General features: G+C 42.0%; 1 protein-coding gene across 1 annotated transcript in view; it reads right to left on the reverse strand.

The window, feature by feature from the left end:
• Positions 1-16,733: 16,733 nt before the first annotated feature.
• LOC121382831 (lupus La protein homolog) overlaps positions 16,734-20,240 on the reverse strand; it is an 84,320-nt gene continuing 80,813 nt past the window's right edge. The window contains exon 14 of the mRNA XM_041512457.1: positions 16,734-19,689. Coding sequence (XP_041368391.1) covers positions 19,652-19,689 — 38 coding nt within the window. The 3' untranslated portion in view covers positions 16,734-19,651. The remainder of the gene's footprint in view (positions 19,690-20,240) is intronic.

Here is a 20,240-nt window from a genome sequence, read left to right on the forward strand (position 1 = left end):
GTGTTGGAATGACAGTGGGTTGACAGTGTTGGAATGACTGTGGGTTGACAGTGTTGTAATGACAGTGGGTTGACAGTGTTGTCCTGACGGTGGGTTGACAGTGTTGTCCTGACTGTGGTTTGACAGTATTGTCCTGACCGTGGTTTGACAGTGTTGTAATGACAGTGATTTGACAGTGTTGTCCTGACCGTGGTTTGACAGTGTTGTGCTGATGGTGGGTTGACAGTGTTGTCCTGACAGTGGGTTGACAGTGTTGTCCTGACTGTGGGTTGACAGTGGGTTGACAGTGTTGTCCTGACAGTGGATTGACAGTGTTGTAATGACAGTGGGTTGACAGTGTTGTCCCATGACGGTGGTTTGACAGTGTTGTCCTGACTGTGGGTTGACTGTGTTGTACTGACAGTGGGTTGACAGTGTTGTACTGACAGTGGGTTGACTGTGTTGTACTGACAGTGGGTTGACAGTGTTGGAATGACTGTGGTTTGACAGTGTTGTCCTGACAGTGGGTTGACAGTGTTGTCCTGACTGTGGGTTGACAGTGTTGTAATGACAGTGGGTTGACAGTGTTGTCCTGACGGTGGGTTGACAGTGTTGTCCTGACGGTGGGTTGACAGTGTTGTCCTGACTGGTTTGACAGTGTTGTCCTGACTGTGGTTTGACAGTGTTGTAATGACAGTGGTTTGACAGTGTTGTCCTGACAGTGGTTTGACAGTGTCGTCCTGACTGTGGGTTGACAGTGTTGTCCTGACGGTGGGTTGACAGTGTTGTCCTGACTGTGGTTTGACAGTGTTGTCCTGACAGTGGGTTGATAGTGTTGTAATGATAGTGGGTTGACAGTGTTGTAATGACAGTGGTTTGACAGTGTTGTCCTGACTGTGGTTTGACAGTGTTGTCTGACAGTGGGTTGACAGTGTTGTCCTGACAGTGTTGTCCTGACTGTGGTTTGACAGTCTTGTCCTGACTGGGTTGACAGTGTTGTCCTGACTGGGGGTTGACAGTGTTGTCCTGACAGTGGCTTGACAGTGTTGTCCTGACTGTGGGTTGACAGTGTTGTCCTGGGTTGACAGTGTTGTCCTGACTGTGGGTTGACAGTGTTGTCCTGACTGTGGGTTCACAGTGTTGTCCTGTGGGTTGACAGTGTTGTCCTGACTGTGGGTTGACAGTGTTGTCCTGACAATGGGTTGACAGTTTGTAATGTTGTTGTTCTGACAGTAGGGTTACACTGGTTTATTTGTAGTTCGGACAGTAAGGATACACTGTGATGAGTTTGTAGTGTTACTGACAGTAAGGATACACTGTTATGAGTTTGTAGTTGTTCTGACAGTAAGGATACACTGATGAATTTGTAGTTGTTCTGACAGTAAGGGTACACTATGATGAGTTTGTAGTTGTTCTGACAGTAAGGATACACTGTGACGAGTTTGTAGTTGTTCTGACAGTAAGGATACACTGTGATGAGTTTGTAGTTCTTCTGACAGTAAGGATCCACTGTGATGAGTTTGTAGTGTTACTGTCATATTGCAGTGAGAAATGAAAGGAAGCCCAACATATAAGACCATGAGACCTCGATAATCCGGACTCCAGGAGTGTGGAAACCCTGCATTATGGACAGCCCAAATACAAAAATGCTACATTATATAAGTGTGTTCATTAATCCGGATATTCAGCTTCCACAACCGGATGGCCATTATCCAAAGTGTAAAAGAACAATACAGACAACTTGCTGACCATAACCAGATCTATGTATTCTGTTAAAACCGATCATTTAATTAAAAACAGTAGTTAACTTGCTCCATGTTTGTTTAGCCATGGCCAGTAAACACCAGAAGACAACCAACACATGCCAAAATGGCGATAAAAGGTCTCATGCCAGGATTTTGTATTAAAGGGGGGGGGGGGGGGGGGGGGGGGGGCAGTCACAAAATTTTAAAAAGAGCAATTTGAGTTTGTTGAAGGCAAATGAGCCACGGTTGGTAGGGGCGGTAGTTCAGGGGCATGTCCCTGGACAATTTTGAAATAAAAATACCCAGAGATGTGTTTTCAGGTAAATTTTAGTGTCATGTATAAAAAGTATGTCTTCTGTTTTGACGTATAAAAAGTATGTCTTCTGTTTTGACCTATAGAAAGTCTGTCTTCTGTTTTGACCTTTCGAAAGTCTGTCATCTGTTTTGACCTATAGAAAGTCTGTCATCTGTTTTGACCTATAAAAAATGTCTTCTGTTTTGACCTATAAAAAGTATGTCTTCTGTTTTGACCTATATAAAGTCTGTCATATGTGTTTACCTTTAGAAAGTCTGTCATCTGTATTGACCTTTAGAAAGTCTGTCATCTGTTTTGATATATAAAATGTCTGTCATCTGTTTTGACATATAAATAGTCTGTTTTCTGTTTTCAGGCAAATCAACGTGAACGGGTCATCTCTGAAGACATGCTCCACTTCGTGGCTGTCTCGTAACGTCTGTCCGATCTGTCACATGACATTCACACAACGCTGTACGCTACTGCGACATCAGCGAAGCGTGCACCAACGGCTACTAAGGTTTGCTTGCGAGTGCCGTGGCAAGAAATATAGCAGACGAGATGCCCTGAATCAGCATTACAAAAGTCATATTGCTAACCACTGTGGTAATGCAGACAAGATGCCCTGAATCAGCATTACAAGTCACATAGCTAACAACTGTGGTAATGCAGACAAGATGCCTTGAATCAGCATTACAAGTCACATATCTAACCACTGTGGTAATGTAGAAATGATCCCTGAACCAGCATTACACAAGTTACGTAGCTAACCACTGGTAATGCAGACAAGATGTCCTGACCCAGCATTAAAAAAAAAAAAGTTTGTTTTATTTAACGATGCCGCTAGAGCACATTGATTTTTTATCTTATCATCGGCTATTGGACGTCAAACATATGGTCATTCTGACACTGTTTTGAGAGGAAACCCGCTGTCGCCACATAGGCTACTCTTTTTACGACAGGCAGCAAGGGATCTTTTATTTGCGCTTCCCACAGGCAGGATAGCACAAACCATGGCCTTTGTTGAACCAGTTATGGATCACTGGTCGGTGCAAGTGGTTTACACCTACCCACTGAGCCTTGCGGAGCACTCACTCAGGGTTTGGAGTCGGTATCTCGATTAAAAATCTCATGCCTCGACTGGGATCCGAACCCAGTACCTACCAGCCTGTAGACCGATGGCCTGCCACGATGACCCAGCATTACACAAGTTACGTAGCTAACCACTGGTAATGCAGACAAGATGTCCTGAAGCAGCATTACACAAGTTACGTAGCTAACCACTGGTAATGCAGACAAGATGTCCTGACCCAGCATTACACAAGTTACGTAGCTAACCACTGGTAATGCAGACAAGATGTCCTGAAGCAGCATTACACAAGTTACGTAGCTAACCACTGGTAATGCAGACAAGATGTCCTGACCCAGCATTACACAAGTTATGTAGCTAACCACTGGTAATGCAGACAAGATGTCCTGAAGCAGCATTACACAAGTTACGTAGCTAACCACTGGTAATGCAGACAAGATGTCCTGACCCAGCATTACACAAGTTACGTAGCTAACCACTGGTAATGCAGACAAGATGTCCTGAAGCAGCATTACACAAGTTACGTAGCTAACCACTGGTAATGCAGACAAGATGTCCTGAAGCAGCATTACACAAGTTACGTAGCTAACCACTGGTAATGCAGACAAGATGTCCTGACCCAGCATTACACAAGTTACGTAGCTAACCACTGGTAATGCAGACAAGATGTCCTGAAGCAGCATTACACAAGTTACGTAGCTAACCACTGGTAATGCAGACAAGATGTCCTGAAGCAGCATTACACAAGTTACGTAGCTAACCACTGGTAATGCAGACAAGATGTCCTGAAGCAGCATTACACAAGTTACGTAGCTAACCACTGGTAATGCAGACAAGATGTCCTGAAGCAGCATTACACAAGTTACGTAGCTAACCACTGGTAAAGCAGACAAGATGTCCTGAACCAGCATTACAAAAATCACAGAGCTTGGATGACAGTAAATTGTCGTGCAGCTATCTATAATGCAAGTGTCAATCTGGGAAAGAGTTCGACCCGTACCCCTCTATATCAAAGGCTCTAAAGACTAATCCTAACCCTATCCCTAAAACTACACTAACCATTGAAAGGGGGGTACGGGTCAAACTCATGCCTCAATTTGAATCTGTATGCATAAATCAAAGAATGAAATTGGATTCTAGTGTATCAATTCCCCCCAACGTACAATTGTGTATCCCTCTCCCATATTATATAACCAACTCTTTCAACATAATTAAAACAATATGAGGGGTCAGATCCAACAGGCAAAAAACCAGATTCAGAGGCCATAGAAGCAGATCCCAGAGGCCAGAGAACCAGATCCCAGAGGCCAGAGAACCAGATCCCAGAGGCCATATAACCATATCCCAGAGGCTAGAGAACCAGATCCCAGAGGCCAGATCCCTGAGAACCAGATCCAGATCCCAGAGGCCATAGAAGCAGATCCCAGAGGCCAAAGAACCAGATCCCAGAGGCCATAGAACCAGATCCCAGAGGCTAGGAACCAGATCCCAGAGGCCAGAGAACCAGATCCCAGAGGCCATAGAACCAGATCCCAGTGGCCATAGAACCAGATCCCAGAGGCCATAGAACCAGATCCCAGTGGCCATAGAACCAGATCCCAGTGGCCATAGAACCAGATCCCAGTGGCCATAGAACCAGATCCCAGATCCCAGAGGCTATAGAACCAGATCACAGAGGCCATAGAAGCAGATCCCAGTGGCCATAGAACCAGATCCCAGTGGCCATAGAAGCAGATCATAGAGGCCAGAGAACCAGATCCCAGTGGCCAGTGAAGCAGATCCCAGATGCCAGAGAACCAGATCCCAGAGGCCAGAGAACCAGATCCCAGTGGCCATAGAAGCAGATCATAGAGGCCAGAGAACCAGATCCCAGTGGCCAGTGAAGCAGATCCCAGAGGCCAGAGAACCAGATCCCAGAGGCCAGAGAACCAGATCCCAGAGGCCATAGAAGCAGATCCCAGAGGCCATAGAACCAGATCCTAGATCCCAGAGGCCAGAGAACCAGATCCCAGAGGCCATAGAAGCAGATCCCAGATCCTAGAGGTTATAGGGCCAGAGAACCAGATCCCAGAGGCCATAGAACCAGATCCCAGAGGCCATAGAACCAGATCCTAGATCCAGAGGCCATAGAACCAGATCCTAGAGGCTATAGAACCAGATCCTAGAGGCCATAGAACCAGATCCTAGAGGCTATAGAACCTGTATGGATTACCCGAGAGGCTATAGAACCAGATCCTAGAGGCCAGAGAACCTGTATGGATTACCCGAGAGGCTATAGAACCAAATCCCAGAGGCTGTAGAACCAGATCCAAGAGGCTATAGAACCAGATCCCAGGGGCTATAGAAGCAGATCCCATAGGCTATAGAAGCAGATCCCAGAGGCTATAGAACCAGATCCTAGAGGCTATAGAACCTGTATGGATTACCCTAGAGGCTATAGAAGCAGATCCCAGAGGCTATAGAAGCAGATCCCAGAGGCTATAGAACCAGATCCCAGAGGCTATAGAAGCAGAGGCTTTAGAACCAGATCCTAGAGGCTATAAATCCAGATCCCAGAGGCTATAGAACCAGATCCCAGAGGCTATAGAAGCAGATCCCTGAGGCTATAGAACCAGATCCCTGAGGCTATAGAACCAGATCCTAGAGACTATAGAACCTGTATGGATTACCCGAGAGGCTATAGAACCAGATCCTAGAGGCTATAGAACCAGATCCTAGAGGCTATAAAACCAGATCCCAGAGGCTGTAGAACCAGATCCTAGAGGCCAGAGAACCTGTATGGATTACCCGAGAGGCTATATAACCAGATCCCAGAGGCTATAGAACCAGATCCTAGAGGCCAGAGAACCTGTATGGATTACCCGAGAGGCATGTCTGTTCATTCTATCATAAACAGCATACATCTTTAAAATCAACTTGTGTTCATGTTACATGTCTGTTCATTCTGTTATCTTAATATCATAAACAGCAAACATCTTTAAAATCACTGTTCATTCTGCTATCTTAATATCATAAACAGCAAACATCTTTAAAATCACTGTTCATTCTGTTGTCTTAATATCATAAACAGCATACGTCTTTAAAATCAACTTTTGTTCATGTTACAATTCTATTTCATTATCTAATTATTTGTTTAATATCTTAATGTTTGGTCCTACTGGCAAATTATTATTATTATTATTATTTAATTGCCACAAAAGTACTGGCTGATGGGGTGGGGGGATGACCAGGTGAATAACCAGTGAAGGGGGAATTGTCCAGAGACGAAATTTAACCATGTTTGTTGTCCAAATTATCTCAGCAATAAATACAATATGCAATTGTATTTCATCCAGTCCCACTTGAGCTTCAAACATACATGGGTTATCTGTAAAAATAAGTACTACATCTTTGTGAGAAACTAGGGGAGTTGAAAAAAACATACCATTTTATTAAAAATGGCCTACAAAAGGTTTCACTTTTTTCAGTATATTCTTTGGGGGAGGGATTGTAGTATTCATATTTGTGGGTTATAATTTGGTTGATATATTGCATATATTGTTTAACCATGTGCTAAACATTGTTGCCAATGGGACAAACAGCATTGTTTATAACAAAAGGTCACATTTATCACCAATGACAGCACTGGTAGCATTAACTGTGCAATGAACTTTGACTCGGTAAAATACTATTTGGTGTACAGCTATCTTCAGGGTTAGGGCAAATAATGATGCTTTAAAGATGAGCGACAGCAATCTGCAGTAACATTTAGCGTTGCTGTTGCTGCCACTATGTTATAAAAATTAAAACATGGGGATTTTTGTTCATTGACTCAAAGGTCCACAATCATGGCACATTATTAATACACAGTATATACAACAAATACATAAACATTACAGTATTAAAAATAAAAAAACAAAAATACCATCCCAGTTATTAATAAAGTGACTTTTTGTAAACCGCTTGTGGAAAACCCCCACTGCTCAGTCGATTTGACCCGCATCAGACCTGTGACGTAGCATCAGGTGTTCTCTTAGTAGGTCAACATGCCGACAACAGAGAATGCTTGTTCGAAAAACAGCTGATTCTTTACAGACGTTAGTTTGGACATTTTGGTCTTAACACATTTGTACATCTACTCTAATGGTACCTCGATTGGTGAGGAAGTGGTATATAAGCACGTTAACCTAGTTACCTACATGTAGTGTCTTAGAACTTATAGTGAACATTGTGGTATGTCCCGGTACTCCTATGAGACACGCATGCGTAGAGGAAAAACAAACATCCGCCCAAGTAGCGTTGCCTCTATGTTTACGTTTTTTATTCAAAATGAATAAATCTGATGTTTAAACACTAAACGTGTTCCTATATGTAGACAGGACACCATATCTGGCGACAAGGATGAACTTTACGTAATTGGTATGTGAATACAGTATCTACGCTACGAGCTAGCAAACGAACTGTTTTTTGTTTTTTGTTTGTTTTTGTTTTTTTGGTGGGGGGGGGGGGGGGGGGGGGGTTGGTTTTAAAAGTACAGCCACGCTAATTTGTGAATGTGTTTTCGCTGACGTCATGATGGCATCACTACCGCCTTTTGAGAAATTTGTTGTGTATGGTGAAGAAACAACAGCCGCCATCAGATGGCGTAAATGGGTAACAAAATTTGAAAATCTACTGTGTGCTTGAAATTGCAAATGATTCCAGAAAAAAAGCCCTGCTACTCCACTATGCAGGTGACGATGTTTTTTAAATATTTGACGCAATGACCGATGAACAGAAATGGATTGGAGCAATGACTGGCGGAGACAACCCTATTCCTAGGGAATATACCGTGCTACCGAAGTCCCTGGATGAGTATTTCACTCCTAAAAAGAACATTTCTTACCAAACATTTAAGTTTAGGCAAACACACCAGAAGGTAGGTGAGAGCGTTGATGCTTTTCACAGCCGTCTGCAAGGCATGGCAGTCCTTTGTGATTTCCATGATGTCGACAAAGAGATTCTTGGACAAATCATACAAGGCTGCACATCTACCAGAGTGCGCAGGAAAGCTCTGAAGGACAATTTAACTCTCAGGCAAGTGCTAGGTGAAGCTCGCAGTATGGAACTTTCTGAAAGCAGAGCAGCTATCATTTAGAATGTTGCTGCTGCTAATGTTATCTCCAGTGATGCTAGTGCCTACACTGTGAACAGTGAACATCATCGTGGTCGTCGCGGACAACGATATCATCACTCGTGTGGTTCCAATCATTCCGATGGTCGCTCTCTTCACAATGGACACTAACGTAGTACATGTGTGCAAATAGAACCGACTACCCGTGGTCCCAGTCATCGAGCCAACACTTATCGTCGAGGTGGTTCCAGCCGTCGTGGTCGTTCCAATCGTGTTTCCAGTGAGCACTTAACAAGTAATTCCTGTCATTACTGTGGATCTCAGCCTCACTCCAAGAATGACTGCCCAGCCAGAGGCAAGACTTGCTCGAGCTGTGGAAACATAGGACACTATGCACGTGTCTGCATGTCTACACCCATGGTAAGATGTGTCGATTTTTCATCATCTGTGTCTGATGATAAAGAGCATGTATTCTCCATCACTGACAAGATTGTCAACTCGCCAAAGATCACAGCATGCATCATGAACTGTCCCACTGACTTTGTGATTGATACTGGTGCTTCTGTTAATATCATAGGTCATTCTACATACGATGCACTCGCCAACAAACCCAGGCTTCAATCACCAGTGCCAAAGTTATATGCATTTGGCTCTAAAAATCCTCTTTCTGTACAAGGTTTCTTTGATTCAGAAATAAGCTGGTTTGGTTCTCCGAGGAAATCGTCTTGTTACCCCAGCAACTTTGCAACAGAAAGTCGTTGCAATAGCACATCAAGCACACCAAGGAATTGTTAAGACCAAGCAATGCATCGGAGAGAAGGTCTGGTTCCATGGAATTGACAAGTTTGTGGAAGACGCTGTCAAATTCTGTATTCCCTGCCAATCATCACGTCCAGGGCCTGCCCAACGTGAACCTCTTCAACCCACTCCTTTTTCATCTGAACTATGGAGTTCACTTGCCATTGACTTTGCTGGTCCGTTCCTATCAGGCGATTATTTGCTTGTTGTCATAAATGAGTATAGTCGATTTCCCGAGGTTAAAATCGTCCAATCCACCTCTGCCAAAGCTATGTAGAATAGCGTTCCCGTGCTACAAGCGGTAATTTAAGCACGTGTTGGCCATTATTTGCTATTCACGCCACGCTAGTTCGCTTTGTTACTAATGGCCATTATGATAGACTTCTGCCTACCAGATGCGCGCGCATGCTGATACGTGACGTCACTTCCCTAAACACATGGCTTCTCCTATAGTGTATGTACTGAAAACATTAGAATGACATCATGTATTTGTAAGGCGTCCTCGTTTTCTGAAAATATTTGGAACATTTAACGTAGAGTTTGCAGCGCTTGGGTAAAAGCAAAAGTAAGATTACAACTTTTTAGGCCTACTCGTTAGGCCAGTATTTCTTAATTTTTAGGTTTACGAACAAGAACTTTTGTGCACAAAGGTAGGAGGAAGGAAAAAAAAAAACCTGTTTGAGGTGTATCAGTAGGGGTGATTCCATTTTGTCGGTATGCAGTCAAAACGGCCCCATGATGAAACGGCCCTGAACATGCAAGTCAAAGGGCCGTTTTGACTTTTTCACTTTTTTAGGGCCGTTTTGACCAATTATTGTTAAGGCCGTTTAGTACTGGGGCCGTTATGACTACGATCCCATTTTGTCATCCCATCTCTGTATGAAACCGCGCGGTGCATAGAAATCGGAGCGAAATAGCGAATCGGACCGAAAGAAAGCGACCGAAGACGAATTAACAATTCGTATCTACAACGGTATATTTATTGACGAAATAAGTGTTATTTCTCACTGTTACCTTACAAAATGCGCCACAATAGACTAGAATAATAACTCTTTTTTTCTTTAGAGCTATTTGTGGAAGTCGGCGGCAAAAAAAAAAAGAGGTGAAAAAATACGTTTTCTTTTCTTTTCATTTGAGCAAAATATATGTCGGCGGGTTCGTAAACCGAATAATAAAAAAATACTGACCTTATTGGGAATAGCCTATAAGTATATAGTAAAATAACTACATAAATTAATGAATTAATAAATCTTTAATTTAATATTTAAACAAAATTAAAATTCTGTATCTTAATTTAGTATATTTTTAAACTGACCGTCGTATCTTATCAATACAGAAACACAGTTATTCTAATAGGTCTTTAATAGTTGTAGGCTGAAGCAGAAAAAACTGGAAAAAAAGATTTAAGGAAACATTAATTACATAATTTTGCTAATACGTTGTGTAGTGGTAGTCTCAAGAATAATAGTATTTCCAGGATACAGTCTTGAATGTCATTCGTGTTACACATTGTCATTGGTGTTACTTGTTTTGTCATTGGTGTTACGCAAGGATATTTTAGCTGTCATTTCTAAAGAAACTTTATTTTTGAAATTTAAATTGTTTATTTGGGAAAGCATATCTTCTACCTTTATGATTTTGATGAAATTTATTTTGAAGGACTCCATATTTTTAAATAATTAAAACTGCCACATTGTATAATTTAAGTCACGTACAGAATATCCGTGTGGAAATGCACAATTACACACTTGGATAGTTTTTAATTCTAAAGTTATTCCATATATGTTATTTAGGACACCCAAATAACACATACATGTGCTCTTGATCACTATAAACCAATTGGATCAAACTGCTGAAGTACCCCACTTGTCCGGTAATACCAATGACATAATGAGCTTGTTCATGGAGTGACACGTGCCTGCACGTGCAGGCCGATTACAGTTCTGCGTGACCAGATATAATTTTATGTTTCTTTGTTAATCTAGTTTCCAATAGTTAACAAATATTTATATCGTTTAATTGTTTTGTCTTGAATTTGTATTTTTGAAAAAGTGACGGTTTCTGTAGAATTACCCATATATCAGTAATTGCGTTCCATTCCCGGTTCAGAGCAATTTGTAGGTCATCGACATTAAGGATATGAGGATGGTTTTCGCGTACCCTACGGCCCAGTAGGTCCCATGCATGCTCAATTGGTCAGGGGACTTTGGTGGCCAGTTCAACACTTGGATGTGGTTCCGCTCAAGAAGATTAGTGGTTAGCCTATCGGTATGTGGTCTAGCGTTGTCATGTTGAAACAGAAAGCCAGGATGCTGCTGCAGGAATGGAATAACCACTGGTGTAATGATCTCGTCGCAGTAACGTTGAGCAATCATGTTTCCGTGAATGAAAACGAGATCTGTTTTACCTCCACCATGAATGCCGGCCCAGACCATGACGCTGCCACCGCCATATCGGTCATGCTGAATGACGTTGTCTGCGTCATATCGTTCCCCCCGTCGCCTCCATACACGACGCCTACCATCCGCAAACTGAACACAAAACCTGGATTCGTCTGTGAATAATGTCTGATCCCATTGTCTGCGTTGCCAGTGTTGGTGTATTCTGGCCCATCTCAGACGTTCCTGAATGTGACGCGCTGTCAGGGCGACGTGCTTGTAATCCAGCAGCATGGAGACGGTTACGGACAGTTTGAGCATGAATTCTAGTGCCTGTGGTTTGCTGCAAAGTACGGGCTAAACGAGGAGCACTTTCGAACCTGTGACGTCGAGATGACGTCACTAAATACCTATCTTCCCTTGGAGTAGTTAATTGTGGTCTACCAGAACGTGGTTGATGTCGCACTTGCCCAGTTTGGTGTACGCGTTGTCGGACTCGTGATATGGTACTGTCATGAACACGAAAGTACTGAGCGACGTCGTGTACGCGTTGGCCGGCGTTAAGCCGTCCCATTGCTTCATGACGTTGATTTTCCGTTAAGCCTGGACGGCGACCCATTATAACAGGATAAATTCTTCCTTTTGTTTTTGGATAATGTTGGTTCAGTGCATCAAAATGTGATTTCAATACATCCGTATTGCACGCGCTTCTGCGACAGCACGAGCGCACCGCGTTTGCACGTGCAGTACACATAGCTGCGTGCGATATGACAAATGGTGTTCTTTTCATTACCCAAAGCGACAGGGCATATGCAACTAACATATTACCAAGTTTTATCACTTTATTTTAATTTATTTGGAAGTAAGTCATTTACAAAAACTTGCTAAACTTTTTTGGTTAAGTATATATATATAAAGTTTGATGGGGTGGGGGTGGGTTCCCGTAGGCCCCCTCCCTACGCTACTGCAGGGACGGCGCATGGCCTAACAGTTTTCAAAGAGCCACTTTTGTGGGTTATATTTGTTGTATCTGTGAAAATGTCCTCAACTGAATTTGAAAGAAGAGTGTACCACTATATTTTACACTGCCGCCCCTGCTCTGGTACCCTCCCCGCCTCCTCCCCCTTTTGAGCTCTAGTTGAGCTCGTGCTCGTCGTGGTTTCTTGTTTGTTGTATCATGCGCAATCGTAGAACATGTGCCGGTGGAGATACAGGCTTGGACAGATATGTTTAAAAAATGTTTAATAATAATAAAAAATAATTGTCGTAATCCCCAGGGATGAAGTGGTCACTGCAGATCCTATCCCATCGTGATGGTCCTTTCCATTACGCACGGGTTCGGTTTAAAAAACACTTCCATGCAAACCCTGTGATTGTCGGTTTGTTTAAAGTTCGGAAAAACTGCTGCTTTGATACATCCAAACACTAAACAATGGTTCACCATATTTTTCATTTGAAAACTATCTCTAAAAGAATATTCCATCCATTCAATTCAATTCAATATAATAAAATTTTCGCGTTTTAAAAATACACGTGTTCCACCTTCCCAGTAAAATTTTTGAAAGGCTGCGAATCATGCTTTCATGTTATGCCGGTTAGCGCGTCACGGGGTCACGTGACTTGGCTCTTCGAGTCGAAAGGGTTTTGGCAAGCGATGGGAAAAACGCGACAGTTTATTGCGAATATATTAAAAACGGGTAAAATGTTTAAATTTTATTTATTAATACTTCATATATATTGTAAAAGGTATACGTAGATACCAAACAATAGTGAATTACGTTTTTGATAATAGTTGACCTTGAAATATCGCACTTCTGCAACTCGACGCGATCCGTTATAAACTGAAAGATGCGAAATAAAACACACACACACGTGTATGTATGTTTTTGCATGCAGATGTATGCGTGTATAGATGTATCACACACACACATGCTCTCTCTCTCTCCTAATTTAACAATCTTTAACATTTTAATATTCAAAACGACGAACAGGTCTTATATAGTTAAATAAAACAAATTAACCTGCATATATATTAATCAATGGTTTTATATATATATATATATATATATATATATATATATATATATATATAGTGTTGTTCTTTCTCAGTTTCATTTCTTTCACAACTCGTTAAGAGTTTGGCGCTCTCCCTTCTGGGTTATTATTATTAAAAAAAAAAAAAAAAATGAGGGGGGGGGGGGGGGGGGGGGTGGTTAATGGTTGGTACAATTAATGGTTATCACGTTAAGAATTTTTGTTTATATATTATAAATGTGAAATAAGTACTACGTAAAATTACACAGAAAAAAACTATGACCAAGTCTGAAGGGTTATTCTTGTCTACAAGCTTTTGCATGTTTGTTCGGGACCAGTGCAATAATTACGTAAAAAAAACAAAAACCCACGACCATCAACCGAGTACCCGTCATCCATAAAACTAACAGCTCAACCATTACGTCATCAGTGCCAGCTCTCACCAAGAGCGTATTTTTAGACTCAATGGACAGATGTAAAGCCACCACATCTACCTGCTCTCTTACTAAAAATTAATAAACTAGCACTAACCACCGTTCTGGACAGACATCTTATATAGCTGAGATGTCTGCCCGTGATGGCGTGTGTGAACCTCCATTGAATATAAGCATGAAAATAAAGTTGAAATGAATGAGATACCATACATATATTAAATCGGTGAAGGTTCACCATCAGTTATATCAACCAAATGAAATAACCAGTAGTCTTATTCAATTTACTGTACTAGCACAACAATGCTATACAACCCGAATCATCTCCTCCACTGCAGAATTGTCTTCCCTTGCCGGATGTATATCCATATTCGCGCATGGGCAGACTACTCCATTGTGGACGTACTTTTAACAAGCTCTGCAAACTTTTGGTTTTTCGTTGTTTTTTTTGTAACACGTGAAGTGCAATTTTGTTTATTTGTTTTCCATAGCCCTTACCAAAGACATACTTTGTTTTGGGGGATAATTGGGGTTACGAATTTTTTCGGAATGTCTGACACGGCCTCATCGGGCTCAACCGCGAGATTGACCGTGTGTGCCGAAGCCGGCTACGGCAAGCGGCTTCCCCGGTTCGACTCGAACTTGTTGTGTTGGTCCTGTAGGGCCTATTCTTTGGACCAACAGTGCAAGGTCTGCACGACATGGCCTTCGTCCATTTGGACGAAATTTCTATTGCCAGGTCCGGGAGGCGGACAGGAAGACGGATGTTCGGAAAGGAAAGGGAGAGAAGAGCGAGGAGGCAACCTCGGAGGTGCCGATGGCTTCCGAGAAGTCCGTGGGCACTGTTCGTGCAAGGAAGGGTAGTAGGCGTAAGAACGCCTCCTCTTCATACCGCCATTCGGATGGCGTTCCTAGTCGTTCAGTGACGCCGGCCGCCACCACTGGTTCATAAAAGTTCTCTGCTTCGGTTGCAGGGTGAAGCCGTGGGGACTCCCGTCAGTGCCTGTTTCCACCCATGATCGTTTTGGCGATGCAGGGGTGACGCAAGGATGGATGTTTGTTCCCGTCCCTGCCCTTTAGGGTCAGCCGCAGTCTTCGGTGCTGCCAGTTTTGAGGGAAGTCTCTTCTGAGGAAAATTTGCCTTCCAGTTCCGGTTCGGAGTCGGAAGATGTATTGGACGATCCGGATTGCTGAGCGGCGGGACTCGATGCATCTGTCCTGCCTGCAGAAGATTTCGATTATGCAATGGTTTTGCAATTCGTAAGTAACGAAGTCCGACTTGTATGTGCTGACGCTTTCCCAGCGAAGGTGGATGTTCCCACTTTTCAGAGCTTTTCTTTTGGGAATCAATCGCTAGGGATGGAGCTTGGTTTTCCGCTTGCCCAGGAGGCACACGAATCCTTACTGGAGATGGATACTTTGATCGCTGGGACCGATCGTATCATGGGAGCGGTGGTGGAGGAGTTTCCGGTGGCTTTGGCCATCGCAAAACTCTTACCCGATACGTAGCTGATGGGCCCCTCTTCGTATCAGACGTTGGGCGCATCTTTCCTGAACCATGCAGCAGTTGTTTCTGCTTGGGTTAAGACTGATTGTCGTCCGGCGTCTTTTGACACCTAGAGATGATGGAGAAGTTATCAAAACTTCTCTTTCAGTTGAGCAACCATCCAGGTACCTTCCTTTTTGGGATGGATAAGGCTGTGGAGTCTTCCCCTGATGGCTCGAGTTTGTTTTGCGGCTGCCGTGAAGGCGACTGGTATTGTGAAAACGTATTTTCGCAGCCGGTCAGTGAGGGAGACCTTGCTGTCTGGGTCGGACTTCAGTCTTGTCACGGATAAGGAGTCGGTCAAGTTTGTTCCCCTGCCCTAGCCTGGTAACGCTCGTAAGCGCCGTTCCAGTGCTCCTGCGTTTCGCCCGCCTTCCTCCAAGAAACCAGCTTTTCTTGAGGGGGGTTCAGAATCCTAAGGTTTCTGCTCCTACTTGGCAATCTGGGACGGCGCCATCCCCCGTCAAACAGAATCGTGCTCGTCTGAGGGCAGCACGTTTTTGGGCTACCACCAAGTGCTAAGTGCTAAGCCACCGGGCGACTGGCAACTGTTAACAGAGGTGCCCTTAGCAGACATTCCCATGGGCAGCAGGTTATGTCATTTTCTTCCACAATGGCGTCTCCTGCCAGACCTTGACCCATAGGTTCTGTCGGTTGTCAAGGAGGGATATCGGATAACCTTTTCACTTCTCCCCAGATGCTTCCAATGCCGTCGTTTGACAGGTGGGTTCTGGTGGAAACGATGATTTCTCGGCAAGGGTGCCATCCATCAGGTGGATTTGGACTCCCTGGGGTTTGTTCTTTTCCCAAAAGAAAAAGGCGAGTGGAGACCGATTCTCAACCTCAAGCCGCTGAATGCATTCGTGGTCGTTCTTTCCATGACGGTGCAGTCGGTCCGGGCTTTACTCCAGGTTGGGGAGTGGGCGGCGTCAATCGACTTGAAACACGCCTACCTGCATGTTTCGATTCATCAGGATTTTTGGAAGTTCCTGCGCTTCCTATTCGATGGCAAAGCTTACGAGTTTCAAGTGCTGCCGTTAGGATTGGCCACGAGTTATCTAATGAGCCTTACAACACATGGAAGCTTGATATCGCATATACACTTGTACAACAGATAGCTGCAAACAAAAAAGATGGCGGTTCGAAGTCCCTTTTTCAGCTACTACAGATGTCAAACCCTATAACAGATAGCAGCAAGAACTGCAGATCGCTGTTGCTAAAAAAATTACACCAAGCTGACGTAATTCAAGAGATAGGATAGGGTCCTATTGTTTTGTTTACTTAGTTTGGCGATGGAGCCACCACACATTGTTAACAAACCAGACAACAAGGCAGAAATCACACAAAGAATAAGACATACATTTTATTATTTGTTAAGTAAAATTACAATATCATGTACAAACTGTTCACGAACATACTTGAGAGGAATTAATATATGGTACAATATGTCCACAGAAATGACACTGGCAGAAATAATATAAAATTTGCATATATTACCTTTATCTTAATATTCAGTTTAAAAAACAGTAAGAAAATTTCAACTAAACAGCTATAAACAAGGCACAAACCAAATATGTAAGTTTAATCTAAAAGATACATGGCCTGATAAGACTGTTGAGGTGATTTTTCTAAAACACCTCCCTGAACATGTCCATCTACACTTCCCTCAACCCATTCTTCAACATGAACTAAAATATTCTTGTCTGAAGTGGGCATTTACACATTTCATGTTGTAGCCCATTATAACAACACTTAGGTGTGCTTTCCGTTGTGTATTTCCAGATTCTTATGCACAACTTGACATCAGCAGTGTACTAAACAACTTGATGTCATGACATTGTACTAAACAACTTGACATCATGACATTGTACTAAACAACTTGACATCATGATATTGTACTAAACAACATGACGTCATCAGTGTACTAAACAACTTGACATCATCGCGGTGTACTAAACAACGACGTCATGACATTGTACTAAACCAGACACCATCGCAGTGTACTAAAAAACTTGACATCATAACATTGTACTAAACAACCTGACATCATCGTAGTGTACAAAACAACTTGACATCATCGTAGTGTACAAAACAACTTGACATCATCGTAGTGTACAAAACAACTTGATGTCGTCATAGTGTACCAAACAACTTGACATCATCATAGTGTACAAAACAACTTGACATCATCATAGTGTACAAAACAACTTGATGTCATCATAGTGTACCAAACAACTTGATGTCGTCATAGTGTACCAAACAACTTGACATCATCATAGTGTACCAAACAACTTGATGTCATCATAGTGTACAAAACAACTTGACATCATCATAGTGTACAAAACAACTTGATGTCGTCATAGTGTACCAAACAACTTGACATCATCATAGTGTACCAAACAACTTGATGTCGTCATAGTGTACCAAACAACTTGACATCATCATAGTGTACAAAACAACTTGATGTCGTCATAGTGTACCAAACAACTTGACATCATCATAGTGTACCAAACAACTTGACATCATCGTAGTGTACAAAACAACTTGATGTCGTCATAGTGTACCAAACAACTTGACATCATCATAGTGTACAAAACAACTTGATGTCGTCATAGTGTACCAAACAACTTGACATCATGACAGTGTACTAAACTTGACCCCATCAGTGTACTAAACAACTTGACATCACTGCAATGTACTAAACAACTTGATGTCATCTAGTGTACAAAACAACTTGACATCACCAGTGTACTAAACTTGATATCATCATAGTGTACAAAAGAACTTGACATCATCATAGTGTACAAAACAACTTGATGTCGTCAGTGTCCCAAACAACTTGACATCATCATAGTGTACAAAACAACTTGACATCATCATAGTGTACAAAACAATTTGATGTCGTCATAGTGTACCAAACAACTTGACATCATCATAGTGTACCAAACAACTTGACATCATCGTAGTGTACAAAACAACTTGATGTCGTCATAGTGTACCAAACAACTTGACATCATCGTAGTGTACAAAACAACTTGATGTCGTCATAGTGTACCAAACAACTTGACATCATGACAGTGTACTAAACTTGACCCCATCAGTGTACTAAACAACTTGACATCACTGCAATGTACTAAACAACTTGATGTCATCTAGTGTACAAAACAACTTGACATCACCAGTGTACTAAACTTGATATCATCATAGTGTACAAAAGAACTTGACATCATCACAGTGTAGTAAACTTAATGTCATCACAGTGTACTAAACAACTTGACATCATCAGTGTACTAAACAACTTGATGTCATCACAGTGTACTAAACAACTTGATGTCATCACAGTGTACTAAACAACTTGACGTCATCAGTGTACTAAACAACTTGATGTCATTACAGTCTACTAAACAACTTGACGTCATGGCAGTGCACTCACAGTGTACTAGACAACTCAATGTCATCACAGTGTACTAAACAATCTGACATCATCACCGTCGACTAAACAATGCGACGTCATCACAATGGCCGAATCCTGTTACGGGAAAGTGTAGCGAAGAGGCTTACTGTGTGAAGTAGAAAGAACCATAGTGAAAGTTTAACCTGGGAGAGAGACCTCCACTTATTTACAAACAGTCATGATTAAACAGAGAGACCTCCATATAATTACAGACAGTCATGATTAAGCAGAGACCGCCATATAATTATGGACAGTCATGATTATGCAGAGAGACCGCCATATAATTATGGACAGTCATGATTAAGCAGAGAGACCTCCATATAATTACGGACAGTCATGATTAAACAGAGAGACCTCCATATAATTATGAACAGTCATGATTAAGCAGAGAGACCTCTATTTAATTATGGACAGTCATGATTAAGCAGAGAGACCTCTATTTAATTACGGACAGTCATTTTTAAGCAGAGAGACCTCCATATAATTACGAACAGTTATGATTAAACAGGTTGTGTCTTTTCTGACCATCAAACTTCTACTAATTTTGTAATCTATAAAATGAACGTTGGTGTACTTTAAAACCCACAGACTGAGCTTTCTTTTTAAAGCAGCAATGAATGAAATGCAGATACTAAACTGTTTCACACACTGAACAGATACATGTCATTTCCAAACCAATCCATGGTTTTAAATGTACCATTTTGTACACTTGCCGTAATTTGTCTCTGTGTCCACTGAAAAACTAGGCAGACCTCTGACGTGGACTCATTTTCATCTTGTTAAAGCAACATTCACCAAGACAGTTCCCATCACTCTGGCTTAGACCTTTTCTCATGTGGTTCTCCGTCTATAAGAAAAGTGACTGTAATTCATTTTCTCTTATGGTTATGTAAATGTTTTAAATTTATTTTGTTCATATGGTGCCTGTAATTCATTTGATCAAAGATTGACAAATGATTGCCACACAATATGTGTATCGATAATGTCCTTAAATGTAACCACCAATCCAGTTTTATTCATCCAGCACTTGCTTTATCACAAATCAAGTTAAATGCTAATACTTTAAATTTTATAAAACAATTAATTTCTGATTTAAAATTTAGGGTTAATCCAGTTTTTTTAAAAGAGCAGAAACAAATTAAATAAAAGATCATCAACTTACCTCCTCTAACCCTGACTTCATCAATTTAACTCCTCTAACCCTGACTTCATCAATTTAACTCCTCTAACCCTGACTTCATCAACTTACCTCCTCTAACCCTGACTTCATCAATTTACCTCCTCTAACCCTGACTTCATCAACTTACCTCCTCTAACCCTGACTTCATCAACTTACCTCCTCTAACCCTGACTTCATCAACTTACCTCCTCTAACCCTGACTTCATCAATTTAACTCA

The sequence above is a fragment of the Gigantopelta aegis genome, chromosome 10 (assembly GCF_016097555.1).
Source record: "Gigantopelta aegis isolate Gae_Host chromosome 10, Gae_host_genome, whole genome shotgun sequence".
In the NCBI taxonomy this organism is placed as follows: Eukaryota; Metazoa; Mollusca; class Gastropoda; order Neomphalida; family Peltospiridae; genus Gigantopelta; species Gigantopelta aegis.